The 13,896-nt window shown below is 42.5% G+C and overlaps 1 protein-coding gene across 7 annotated transcripts in view; it reads left to right on the top strand.

Moving 5' to 3' along the window:
* The window catches only part of lrp4 (low density lipoprotein receptor-related protein 4), a 472,786-nt gene that overhangs the window by 390,390 nt on the left and 68,500 nt on the right, over positions 1–13,896 (top strand). For 4 of the 7 annotated variants that reach the window (XM_068046457.1, XM_068046462.1, XM_068046463.1 and 1 more), the window contains exons 15-17: positions 5,078–5,254; positions 7,693–7,818; positions 13,436–13,674. In XM_068046457.1, coding sequence (XP_067902558.1) covers positions 5,078–5,254; positions 7,693–7,818; positions 13,436–13,674 — 542 coding nt within the window. The remainder of the gene's footprint in view (positions 1–5,077; positions 5,255–7,692; positions 7,819–13,435; positions 13,675–13,896) is intronic. The other 3 variants (XM_068046460.1, XM_068046459.1, XM_068046461.1) reach the window with 3 other exon arrangements.

The following is a 13,896-nucleotide window of genomic DNA, read 5'->3' on the forward strand; positions in this document are numbered from 1 at the left end:
TTAAAAAAAATTAATGAATGCCAAAACCAGCATGGAAAAACTACAGAGACAATAGCTACCTAATTACAGCCTCTTATCAAAGAATATATTTTCTCAATGCGTCCATATGAAAGCATAATTCTTATTCAAACCCTACATGCTGTCAAGTAAACTGTGTGACAGACAGAAATAAGATTGATTACTTAGGCAAACACAAAGATGTGCTCTGGGTTCATGGCTAGTGTTTCACTTCTGTTGTGGTTGATCTTTAAACTAACATGCAAAATAACAGCAGCTGCATATGGATAGTCTTTTGAGGATCATACACTACATTTTGCCTGTAAATCCTCTTTTTTCCAATTCATATTTCTGAACATATGGGATTAGTGTACAGACACACAAAGATACTCTGTATTGAAGTTATAGGATGTATAGTTCAAACGCTTATATTTGAAAAGCACCTTTAACATCATAAAATATCCCAAGCGATTCACAGGAAGGTGTAAAGCAAAATTTGACACCGAGCCACATGAGACATTAGGACAGATGTCCCAAAGATAGGTTTTAAGCAGGATCTTAAAGAAGGGAAGCAACGTAGAAAGGCAGAGAGATTTAGGGAGGGAGTTCCAGAGCTGATAAGTGGCAAGTTACATTCACACCATACAAGTGCCAGACAATGACCATTTCAAACAAGAGAGAATTCAACCATCTTCCCATGACATTCAATGGCATTACCATCGCTGAATTCCCCACTATCAAAATCCTGGGAGTTACCATTGACCAGAAACTAAACTGGACCAGCTATATAAATACCGTGGCTACAAGAGCATATCAGAGTCTGGAAATTCTGTGGTGAGTAACTGACGTCTTGACTCCCCAAAGCCTGTCCACCATCTACAAGATACAAGTTAGGAGTGTGATGGTATACTCACGAGGGAGATGATGGCATAGTGGTGATGTCACTGGCCTAGTAACGCAGAGACCCAGGCTACTGCTCTAGGGACTTGGGTTTGAATACCATCATGGCAGATGATGAAATTTGAATTCAATTAATCTGGGAATTAAAAAGCTAGTGTAATGGTGACCATGAAACCATTGTCGATTGTTGTAAAAACCCATCTGGTTCACTAATGTCCTTTAGGGATGGAAATCTGCCGTCCTTACCTGGTCTGTCCTACATGTGACTCCAGACCCACAGCAATGTGGTTGACTCTTAAAATTCCCTCTGAAATGGCCGAGCAAACCACTCAGTTCAAGGGCAATTCAGGATGGGCAATAAATGCTGGCTTAGCCAGCGACGCCCACATCTCACAAATGAATATTAAAAAAAAATTTGCCTGGATGAGTGCAGCTCCAACAACACTCAACAAGCTCGACACCATCCAGGACAAAGCAGCCTGCTTGATTGGTGCCCCATCCACCACCTTAAGCATTCACTTCCTCCACCATCAATGCACAGTGGCAGCAGTGTGTACCATCTACAAGATGCACTGCAGCAATGCACCGAGGCTCCTTCGACAGCACCTTGCAAACCCACGACCTCTACCAATTAGAAGGACAAGGACAGCAGACACACGGGAACACTACCACCTGCAAGTTCCCCTCAAAGCCACACACCATCCTGACTTGGAACTATAACGCCGTTCTTACACTGTCGCTGGGTCAAAATCCTGGAACTCCCTTCCTAACAGCACTATGGGTGTACCTACCCCACATGGACTGCAGCGGTTCAAGAAGGCAGCTCACCACCACCTTCTCAAGGGCAATTAGTGATGGGCAATAAATGCTGGCCTGGCCAGCGACACCCACATCCTGTGAAAGAATAAAAAAAAAGCATAGGGTCCAGGCAGCTGATGTCATGGCCTCCAATCGTGGAGCGATTAAAATTGGACAAGCTCAAAAGGCCTGAATTAGAGGAGCACAGATATCTCAGAGGGTTGTGGGGGCAGAGGAGATTACAGTTATGGGGAAGGGTGAGTTCGTGGTGTAGGTCAGTGAGGATAAGGGTAGTGGATGAACAGGACTTGGTGCGAGTTAGGATGCAGGAGTGGAGTTTTGGACGACCTCAGGTTTATGGAGGGTAGAATGTGGGAGGCCAGCCAGGATTGCAATGCAATAATCAAGTTTAGAGGTAACAAAGGCATGGATGAGGCTTTCAGCAGCAGATGGGCTGAGGGAAGAGTGGGGAGGTGGAAATGAGCAGTGTTAGTAATGATGCGGATATGTGGTCGGAAGCTCACCTCGGAGTCAAATATGGCACCAAGGTTACAAACCATTTGGTTCAGCCTCAGACAGTTGCCAGGCAGAGGGAGGGAGTCAATGGTCAGGAAACAGGGTTTATAGCAGGAACCAAAGACAATGGCGTCAGTCTTCCCAATATTTAATTGGAATAAATTTCTGCTCATCCAGTACTGGATGTCAGGTCAGCTTTCTGATCATTTATTGACAGTGTAGGAATCGAAAGAAATGATGGTGATGTAGAGCTGGTGTTGTCATTGTACATGTGGAAACAGACACTGTGTTTCCGGATGATGTCACTGAGAGACAGCATGTAATTGAGAAATAGGAGGGAGCCGATGATAGATCCTTGAGGGGACACCAGACATAACACTGGCTCCGATTAGATAGATAAGAATGGAACCAAATGAGAGCAGACTCACCCTGCTGGATGACAGTGGAGAGGCATTAGAAAAGGATGGTGTGGTCAACCATATCAAAGGCTGCAGACAGGGCAAGAAAGACAAGGAGTGTTAGTTTACCTTTGTTTCAGTCACATAGGATGTCATTTGTGGCTTTGATAAGAGCGTTTCAGTACTGTGGCAGGGGCAGTAATCTGATTGGAGGGATTCTAACATGGAGTTCGAACATGTGATTTCCCCTACATAGTGAGTTCCAGTCTCTGTTGGACTGAGACAAAAAGACAGAAAATACATTGAGGCAACTGAGAGCACTGTTGTTGTCTTCATGCTAGTCAATTGCAGAGAGGTTGTTGCAGATACTGAGGAACAGGTTGCTTCCTCTCTTGCCTAATGCTCTCTTTGTAGGGCTGTATTTTACAGCCCCCCCGATGTCGAGGGTCATGGCGGGCGCATGCCAGAAAATGCCTCCAGCAGAGGCCTGCTCCGGGCCTCGACGCCGGGAAGGCCCGGCCTGATATTGCCGGCGGCGGCAGCGAGGCCTTTTGGCAGCCACCCCCCCCCCCCTGCCACTCAGTGACCGGACACCCATTAACATATCTAAATCCATTAAAATTAATTAATTAATCATACCTGCACCTCCGCCTTCCGTCCCGTTGCAATATTGGTGCTGGTGGCTGGCACTCCCCTGCCTTCGGATCCCCATCTGATGATCCGAGGCGGAACACTGGTGGGAAGGGGGGAGCAGGTAGGTTTTTCAGTGCGGCGGGGGGGCGGGTGTTTGGCGGCATCAAAGTAATTTCATTGGTGTAGGTTTGGTGGGAAGGGGTAAAGTGTAAATTATGAACTTTGGGGGGGGAAGGGCAGCTGCACAAGGTAAGTGTTTTGGGAGGTCAGAGCAGGTAATTAATCCTATGGTAATTTCAGGGGTGGGAGAGGGGCAAGAAATAATTATTTAATTGTTTTAAATCAGTTTTACATCAATATATCTTTAAATATTTAAATTGAAATGTAGGGCTTGAAGCCCTTTAAATATGGCGTCAGGGCCTGTCCAAAGGCTGCTGATGCCATTGCTGGTGACGGACGCCATGACCCCTGCGTTAGGGCGCTGTAAAATTCAGCCCTACAAGTAGAACATTAGGCTAGAGAGGAAGCAACCCGTTCCTCAGCACGGGCAGGCTGCCATTGTTTTCGCTCACTGCCGATTATGGCAGCGAGACTATAAACTTTGGCCCACAGTGTGGAAATGCTTTCAAAATTGAGTTTTTTTTGAAAGAGACCTTTCCCTGCTGTTTACACATTCTACTTGTACTTCATGGTGTTCCCCACCTGATTAGCTGAAGCGCTCTCATTCCCCATCTTGCTTGCTTCCATCTTGGTTTGTGCAATTTGCTCACACATACGAGCATGGAGCTTTAACATTAATGTTAAAAGTTTTGTGTTGGGCAAGGCTAAATAACTGTTTTAAAAGCATGTAAATATGTGAACAGTATTTACATGTGTAATTTCCTCCTGCTGATAAGTGCTAGCAAAACTGCAACACTACAGTTTCTGAGGAGGTGTATGTTATAGTCTGTCAAGTTGGCAGTGATCCAAGTGTTATTATCCATTGCTGCCATTAGTTAGTGACAGTAAAACAAAGTCGATGTTTGGGTCCTCTGGTATATTTTAATAAACTGATACATTTATATTTACTATTATTCTGCTGCCTCCATACATTGGATACCAGTCAGGGACTGGTGTACTACACCAATGGTGGGAACGTGTGCAAACCCAGAAGGAGGAGGGAAAAAATGCCTTAATGGTGAGAATGTGAGATGAAATAATAAGCGTTCTCGATTCTACTTCACTTATGAGAAGCACACCAGTGAAGACTAATACACGTTATCAAGCGTTAGTAGCATTTGGTCAAATTGCCAAAGAGTTGACTCTGCAGAGTAAGATAAAATAAAATTTAGAATTGGCCAACAAAATTGTTGGTGTATACTTAAATAAATAACACAGAATTGCCAGTGTGTATGTACTTTTCATTTGAGAAATCATGTGGTTTATGTTTGTGATACCAGGGAATGTCTTCAAGGCATAAACAGTTGAACAATGGGGGTCTTTGACTCAAAATAACAAAACATATCAATAGGTACCCTTGACTCATGAAAACATTATTCAAAGTGGTCTTCAGCACAAATTATATAATCCAGTGGCTGTATAATAACATATCTACATTGAGACTAGTTTAAAGTTTAGTAGTCCTTTGAGTAGTTGGCAAAAGCCATTGAACTAAGTAATTAATAATATATTTATGTTTTTCATTTTATGTTTAATTTTCAAAACATAGTTGCTGTCTCAGAAGTTATATAATCATTGGATAACATTACATGCCATGCGTCATATAAATGATTGGGGTGAATCACCATTTCAAGTGTCTTGTCAGCAATTTTTACATAAAAACACTGATTTTTCAGGGCTCCCTCATCCTTTTGCCATCACTGTGTTTGAAGACAGCCTATACTGGACAGACTGGCACACCAAAAGCATAAATAGCGCCAACAAGTTTACTGGGAAAAACCAGGAGATTGTCCGCAACAAGCTCCATTTCCCGATGGATATTCACACCCTTCATCCCCAGAGACAGCCAGCAGGTAAGAACATGAGGCATGAGCTTGTTAAATCTAATATGTTTTAATCCTTATACCTTTGTTCTGACCAAGGAGGGAGGAATGCACTTTCTTGCTCCAGTTCCACTTCTCTACGGGTCACAATATATATTTAAATGTTCACCCAGTTACCAATATGGCCAATTATATACTCTATTTTTATTTCAGAATAAGATCCACCAACCAGGTTTCTTTAATAAACAACAAAATTTATTATAAGACAAGACTTATTCAGTAAAGATGCAAATCATTAACAGACAGATTGAAATATGAAAGTTCCCCTTTTACATTAGCTCAACACACATGCACACACACACCAGTTAAAGAAAAAATAAAGAAGTTTTCTCTGCAGAGATCTCTTCAAAAAAAGACACAAAAAAAATACTTTGGCCAAATACTTTGAAGGAAAAGGATAAGATATGGAATGATATCAGTTGTCCCTTTTCTGGCATCCCAAATATGGATAGACAGATGTCACTGGGATCTTTTTGAAGCAGTTTTCTTCAGGCGACATCAAGGCTTAGTCTGGCAGGCTTTCCAGGAGAAATGCAGCGTCAGGGGTTTCGGCTATCACACACTGGATTCTCAGGGAGGTGGAGAAAGGATGAACTGGTGTCTTCTCTCTTAGCAGGCTGATCCCCCAACTGACTCAAAACAATCCAAAACGAAACCAACTCTTGATCACCATAAATTTTGACATGTCACTTCTCTATAAACAACTCCCCCTTGTCACCAAGGCTTCCGTTGTTTATTTAGCTTAAGACATGTGACATCTAGTTAGGGTTGTTTTTAAACAGAAAACTCAGGTCCTTCCAGTGACCTTTTTAAAAAAAAAAACAAAGTCCAGCATCTATGGAATCTTTTCAGTTGCAAATGAATCCATCTCCACAATCTTTAAACATGAGTCCTCAAAAAGTATTTAAAAATGGAAGTACTTTCATAACACCTGCAATTTAAAGACAAATAGAAGCATAGATACTTAAAACAAATGGAGGTAATTTCAATTTTTTTTGGAAAAAATTCATACTCAATTAGATTGTTAAGAAAATTTACTTATTTTTCTTCAAATTGTTGTTTCTATTTAATAAATTTATTTTAAATCTTTTTTCAAAAACTGTAGCCCAGGAACAAAGACAATGACTATAACTGATAATGGCCATCTTCATTTTTCTCCAAATTGACTTTTTTTTAATTTTTGTATCATGCGTGCAAAATTATATTAAAGCAGAAGCAGAATCTGAGTTTACATTAGAAGTTGAACAAATTGATTCCCAGCTTCATTTTTTAAATGATACTGTGGATTGTAATTTTTGCTTCATCTTTCATGATAATAGTGAACAAAATGAAAATTGGAATGTGGAGGCTTGGTTATGCTGCATTTCATCTGTTTGGTTTTATTTTCATTTATAATTGCGCATTTCACTTGAGCTTTAAGGTCCATTGAAATCTTTTTTTAAAATAGCAAGCTCCTGCAGAGCAGCCATGCTGCAAATGAAGTTCGCTGAAGAAAATTTCAGTTTGAACTCTAAAAGCACTGATAAACATACCCCAATTGGTGAAACTGTCTCTCTGTTGTTTTTTGGATGTTTATTTATTACCTAGAACAATACGATCTCATTGCTTGAGCTTCTAGTATTTTGCTGATCTTTGCTATGTCTTTGGCTCAGAGACAGGCGCAGTGTTTGCAATGATTCATTAGTGGTCAGCAGGCAGTGTGAAAGGGCATCAACCGTAGCAGTACATTGCATTTCCCGATTAGAATGGCAGGTTCCAAACGCGGCAGTTTCAGTCTCGATGACCAAAGTCTGTGTGTGAACCTTTAACAGCGTACCTGCAAGCAGCAAGAAAACTAATGCAAATCAAGGAAAATTGCCATCATTGCAGTTTAGAATGGTGGGGGTGTCAGGGATTTTATCATTAACTTTTAACTGTTTAGGTGAGGGCAGAGTGGCACAGATAGCCCAGGAAATTTTGGCGTGGTGAAAAAATTAGCATCAGTCACTTGTGCCACAATTGTCTGCAACTTCTTTCCTAGAATAATGGCATATGTTGTAGATGCACCAGTACTGATGGTACAATTTTTCAGAAAATATCTGGGCCAAAGAAATTACTGGCTCCAAGCTCCTCTTAATTCAAGGTCATTTAATTTTAATTATCAGATAACAACTTTTTCAGCACCAAATTTCCCGTTTTCATCAATTAAATGTATTGTTTAATTTGAATTGCTGGATAATTCAAAAATTTTAGTGCAAAAAGGAACAACCTTGAGTTATTGGGAATAGACTCTATTGTCTTTGATAAGTTGCAGATTGAAAGCAACAAGCACTATGACTCCTTCCTATTGTAGATGTTAAATCATTTTAGAAATATCCATTATATGTTGGTGATATTTATATTGTGTGTTGTTCTTTCTGCTATTTGAGCAGGGAGAAATCGCTGCGGGGCCAACAATGGAGGATGTAGCCACCTTTGCCTGCCCAGTGGTACCAACTACACCTGTGCTTGTCCAACTGGCTTCAAAAAAGTAGATGCATACAGCTGCGCTGGAAGTAAGTAAAAGTTTGTTGCAGATGACACTTGTGAAGCTATCCAATAGATTGGAAGAAAAATTATATTCATTTTTCAATCTGTAGAAGAGAACTATGAGCCATTTGCACATGACAAGAGATATAAAATATAAAAGTAAAAATGTAAGGTTGAATCTATGTAAGAACATAGTTGGAGCAATTTATGCCGTTTTGGACTCCACACTATATGAAGGATGTTGAGGCAAAAGAGAGGGTGAGCACGGATTCACTAGGATACTGTCTGGTAGGTGGACATATGAATACAAAGGAAGATGCAAAAAATTGGGGCTATTTTCATTAGAACTGAGAGTATTAGGATGAGATTTGATTGAGGTGTTTAAAATAGGACCAGAGAAGATAGAAGCGAACTGCATCAAGTGGTTGAGGCATGTAGAACAAGACGACATAGACAATAGCATTCAGTGTAAGAGATTTAGAGAGCAAAGTAAACTTATTTTACCTACTTCAGCTTTGACCGAAGCAGGGACAACACACATTTAAGAGTAGGTAGATAAGTGATTGAAGGAAAGGCAAATAAAGGGATATGGGAACTGAGCAGGCATATAAGATTGGGACTACTGCTCATGTGGAGGATAATCTCCAACATAGACTAGTTGGGCTGAATGGCCTGTTTCCATTTTGTAATTTCTACATAATTCTATATAACCCTCCAGAAGTCATATTCCAGACATCATACTTGGTCACAGGCCAAGCCAATCTACTAATACAGAATGCTTCTGAATAATCTGAGTCTGAAAATGACAAGCACATTCCATTTTGCAAAATACCCTGACCAAAGAGCAATTAAACTCTGAGATTGCCCTAAGCCTCTGTTCACTTAATAATTAGACTTTCCTTTAAAAGGACACAGATCCAGCTTGTTAGACTAATACATTATGCATTACATGGCATAACGACCAGGCCTTGATGAAAACATATCATTCAGCTTAACTTGAGCAACACCACAGCAAATCCAAAATCTCACTTTTTAGGCTGAATTTTACCAGCCCCGTGACTTCGGGGGTTGTGGCAGGGGGGCCTGTAAAAGACTTGCTGGAGTGGCCTGCCATGACCCCCGACGTCGAGAAGGCCTCGCGCATTTTACCGGCGGCGGCAAGGCCTCAGTGTGGCCTCTCTGCTACCTCCATTTACATATTTAAATTAATTTAAATCAAATGCAAATAAACTTACCTGGCCCCAGCGGCTGTTGCACGCCGATTTTATGACTGCTAGCCGCACATCGGGTGCCTTCGGAGCTCCATTCAAAGTTCCGAGGCGAGACACTAGTGGGGAGGAGTGAAATTATCAGGGCGGGGGAGAGCGGGGCAAACACTTTTTATTGGCTGTGGCGATGATGTGAAGGGGTTGAACGGCAAATGTAAGAAGGTTGGAGGGAAAGTTCAGGTTGGAAATAAAATAAGTTTTGTGAATATGGAGCAAGAAAAAAATTGGGGGGTTTGGGAGAGGGCCTCCGTCTTTTCATTTTTTTTTTAATAAACAAATGAAAAGTAATATACCTTTAAAAATTTAAATTTTTGCTAAGGGCTTGAAGCCCTTTAAAAATTGCGCCAGCACCCGCGCAGTGGCACCAGACACCATTGCCAGGGACATCATCGAGGACGGCCGCTCCACCCCCTCCATTTAAATGAGCCCCCACGCAAAATATCAAGGGGGCTCAGTGGCAGCGCTTCCGTGTTGGAAGGCCGCCGAATTCAAAGCGGCCACTGCGATGTGCAGCGCGCTAATAAAATTCAGCCCCTTGTGTCTGCCATGCATGAGATATTGCTCACTGAATCTCACACTTTATTACAGATAAAAGGCTATAAAAAGACAACCAGTTACTGACCTGAAGCGAGAAAGTTATGAGAAATTAAATCTGTCCTCTAATTGACCTCAGCAATTTATAATTATTCCATTAAATAGTAGCCTTTAAAGGCACAGGCCAGGTTAGCACCTAAGCATCACAGGCATGCTCCAGATTCAAAATTATTTGTGAGCAGCACTATGTGATATCTGCTTTTTTTTTTCAAATGTAACATAAGTCAAATTAAAAAGTCATGGACAGTGAGTTAAATACAGTTGTATTGTACATGAGCAAAATACCACAAATGCTGGAAATCTCAAATAAAAATAGAAAATTCTGGAAATACACAACAGGTCTGGCAGTATTTGTGCAGGGAAACAGAGTTGATGGGTGATATTTCATGCTATCCCCCGTAGCGGGCTTGGAGGCGGGCGAGCATTTAATCGGGAAGATGGTGGCAGGTGGGGAACCTGTCACCTTCCTGCTTCCACCCCGATTAAGTCTGTGGCGGGAGGGCCTGTGGAGGGCTTTCCTGTCCTGTCGCCAATAGAGGCCCTTAAGTGGGCAAATAATGCCCAATTAAGGGCCTCTTCCTGCCGCCGCTGGTATTAACCCAGTGGCGGGTGGGCTTGTTGCCATGTGGGTAGCACATGTGCAAAATCATGCGGGTTGCTTGCCGGCACCCGGGGAAGGGGCTGGGGTCACTTGTTCAGAGGCCCTCAGTGCCTGATCGAGGGATCCGGCATTAGGAGGGGGGGGGCCCACTGAGAGCTAACCCCCTGCCCCACCCCCACAACCCACACTCCGTGACACCCCTCCTGCCATCACTCACCTTTGCCTTGGTCATCCTGCAATCCTGGGCCTCTGGTGAGTGTATTCCCCACAGCAGCCACTGCTTCCCCAGTGGCACTATTGAGCAAAAGTGCAGCTGGCCTCTGACTGGATGGAAGCTCATGGTGGGCGGGACTTCCACCCTGATCCCGGGGTAGGCCCGCCGATAGCATAATAGCCCGATTGACTCATAATACGGTGGGCCTTGCTAGGAGGAGGCAATACATGTCTCTCATCAGCTTTCCCGCCATCAGCTGACACCTCCGTCGCCTCCATAAAATTCCCCCAGATTTTAATTCAGTGACCTTTCATCAGAACTGGAAACTTGGTTCCTACCTCTAACTGAATGCCTGTGGACAGCTTGATTTCCTGTAGGACTACAGTGGCTTCCCCACACCCCATTCCTGGCTGGAAGTCAACCAGCAGCATGTTAATAAGACCTGGAAGTTAAAATTGCCATGGCCACATTTTGCCACAGAAGTGTAAGCGGGAGGGAATCTAGCTAAATCCAGCAGTTTTCTGCTGGCAGTTCAAATTCCCCCATGATAGTAATTAATCAGATGCACAGTTACTCATTACATCAACCCCATTTCCAGCTTTTTCCACATTTTAATTTTAAGCAACAGGGTGCAAAAATTATACCATTTAGTAAGGTTACAATGTTCTCGGTAGCATTACAAGATGTTAAATAATTCTTTTCTCAGGTTATCACATTATAAGAAAGCCTACCTAAGCTCTCATTAATTAAATAACAGATAAAAAGGCACTTTTTCAAAATCCTGATCACTTCAAAAATATTCTGGTTAATTCTATATCATATAAAGCACAACTTCTGATCAGTGATTCACCTGCCAAAAATTACTGTTTAACAGCCAATTGTCCCACACGCACAGGGCTGAATGTTGTTTCCCCGATCACAGCGGCTCATTAGAATATGCAGGGCGGCCGTTCCCCCCAATCACGTGGCAGGGGCGGCCTCGGTGACGCCATGAATGGCATCAGCTGCCTGTGCATAAGCATTGGTGCCATTTTTAAAGGCCTGTCAGCCCTGCATAGAGAATGCAGAGTTGTACCCCATAGCACCCCCAACAACTACACTGAAAATAAATGTTTGGCCCATTACCCCTTCTCTCCCCAACTGCACAGAGTGCAGAGGTCACCCCTCTTCTCCCCCCCCCCCCACACTAAAAATGCAGAGTTGAACGCCCCCCCCACCCCCTGCCAACCACTACAATAAAAATCCTGGGTTCCCCCTTCCCCGTCTCGGTGGTGCCAGCTTTCCTTGGACGGGGAAGTGAAGGCGTGAGAGTGCCGCCCGTCGCACAGAAGATCCAGATTAGATGGCAATTCAATTTAAATGAATTCATAAAGTTTATTTAAATATTTTAAGTCTGGTCCCGTCGCCGAATAGTGGAGGGACCACCGCCGGCAAGATCGGGCCCGGCAATCCCTGCGTCGGGCTCCATGTGTTAGTGTCGACTCTGACACCGTGGCGGGCCACTGCCTGTCCAATCTTCCACCCCCCACCACCCACCCCCGCCACAGAACCCAATGTCAGGAACTGAACAAAATTCAGCCCACAATATTCCACAGCAAAATAGCGAGCTTTATGGCGTTTCCTGTCAACAGATGAGTCACGAGTGTTGTGGGTGCATTGATGGGAGAAGTGCCTGATCTGGGACACACCCTATACAGCCACAGATATTGCATTAAAAGCTAGATGAGGTGGATAGATGATTGGCCTTACAAGGCAGGTGCTTGGCAGCCATATCTTGCAACTTTGCAGCCTCACATTCATTCAAATCGACTTGACAGAAGTGCTGCCATCATGGTCTGTTGGTGGCTGTCTTCCCAGGTGTTGGGGTTAATATTACTAAATTTCAAGGTAGTCTTGTAGTGTATCTTTATAGCCTTTCATTGCCCACCTCTGACAGCAGCTCTTCGAAAATGCAATAGCTCCTAGCTGTCTGGACACATATTGAACACATTATGGTGAGTCCTGGTCATGGGGGCAGCTACATTCTATGCAACGATTCCCCTGTCTTTTGAATTTTAGAAAGGGGATGGTTGACACAAATGTGGCAGAACTTTCTGCCCACCATTTCTTCAATCAAGCATATGAATAAGATGCTCTGATATCCAGTGAAGGGACCATGTGTTCCTGAATGTACAGTAACCAGCTGGTAATATATTCAACAACATGGTCTACTCACAGGCTCTTGTAGAATTCCAATTTTAAGTAGAAACATATTTAAATAGCCAGTGAGAGGAATGTGTTGTTGGTTGTAATACCAGCTGGCTATTATGCATTTAAGAATATTCACTCACTAGCCCTATAAAATTGTAATTGTTGTTTCATTATGATTTATATAATATAATTTATTTTAATACACTGTAAATAAAAATCGAGTAAGAGAACAGATTAATTAAATGCACAGTCCAGTTTAGTGCACATTTTTACCAAGGGCTGAAAGCACATTTAATATATGTATGCTTCACTGTAATAAACTCATTACTACCTGTTGAATAAAACTGCAAATAGTGCAATAAACTCAGAAAATAATGCACCAAGTTCCGCAACAGAGAAGCTGGAGGCTACATTGGTGCGGATAATAGGATTATGGTAACATTTGTTATTTCATCCTTAGTTGTGAATGCTTGTCCAAACATTGGGGTACAAGTTTTCTTTTCTTGAAGGCTCGTAAATAGAATGACTTCTGGACCAATCAGTGCATTTGATATTGGGAGCATGGAAAATGGAAACCTTGCACTGTAACAGCAAGACCTCCAAAGAGGATTTAGTTGAGGTGCATTGGTAGGGGGTGGGGGCTCCCCATTGCATCTGGCTCAACCAGGGTGGATGCTGCCATTCAGTGTGAAATGGAAATATTCATTGTTGGTCATTATATTATTGTTTGTATGATGTTACATTTCAAAGAAGTTGTATATGATTTTTGAACTTAGAAGTGACAAGAGACCTTTCGGCCTTATCAGGTCTTGACAAGTTCCTGCTTTTTGCTCGAAGGACGGACATCCGTCGCATCAGCTTTGACACTGAGGACAAGTCTGATGATGTCATTCCACTGGCTGATGTGCGCAGTGCTGTTGCACTTGACTGGGACGCCAAAGGGGAATACATCTATTGGACAGATGTCACCACAGACTCTATCAACAGGGCTAAGTGGGATGGAACAAAGCAGGAGGTATGCCATGTATTTGCATAGGTTAGAAACCAAATATGTTTACAATTGTATAACAAAGAAGAAAAGTGAAAACAATTACTTTTATGAAGGAAGACATTTTGCAATGAATAAATCTATATTATGCCATACACATTCATCCTGCGATGAACTTACTGCTAATACTAGGAAAACACATGCTGAAAATTAATTGAGGCTGATGAATTATCAGAGGAATTGCACTCT

The sequence above is a fragment of the Heterodontus francisci genome, chromosome 14 (assembly GCF_036365525.1).
Source record: "Heterodontus francisci isolate sHetFra1 chromosome 14, sHetFra1.hap1, whole genome shotgun sequence".
NCBI lineage: Eukaryota > Metazoa > Chordata > Chondrichthyes > Heterodontiformes > Heterodontidae > Heterodontus > Heterodontus francisci.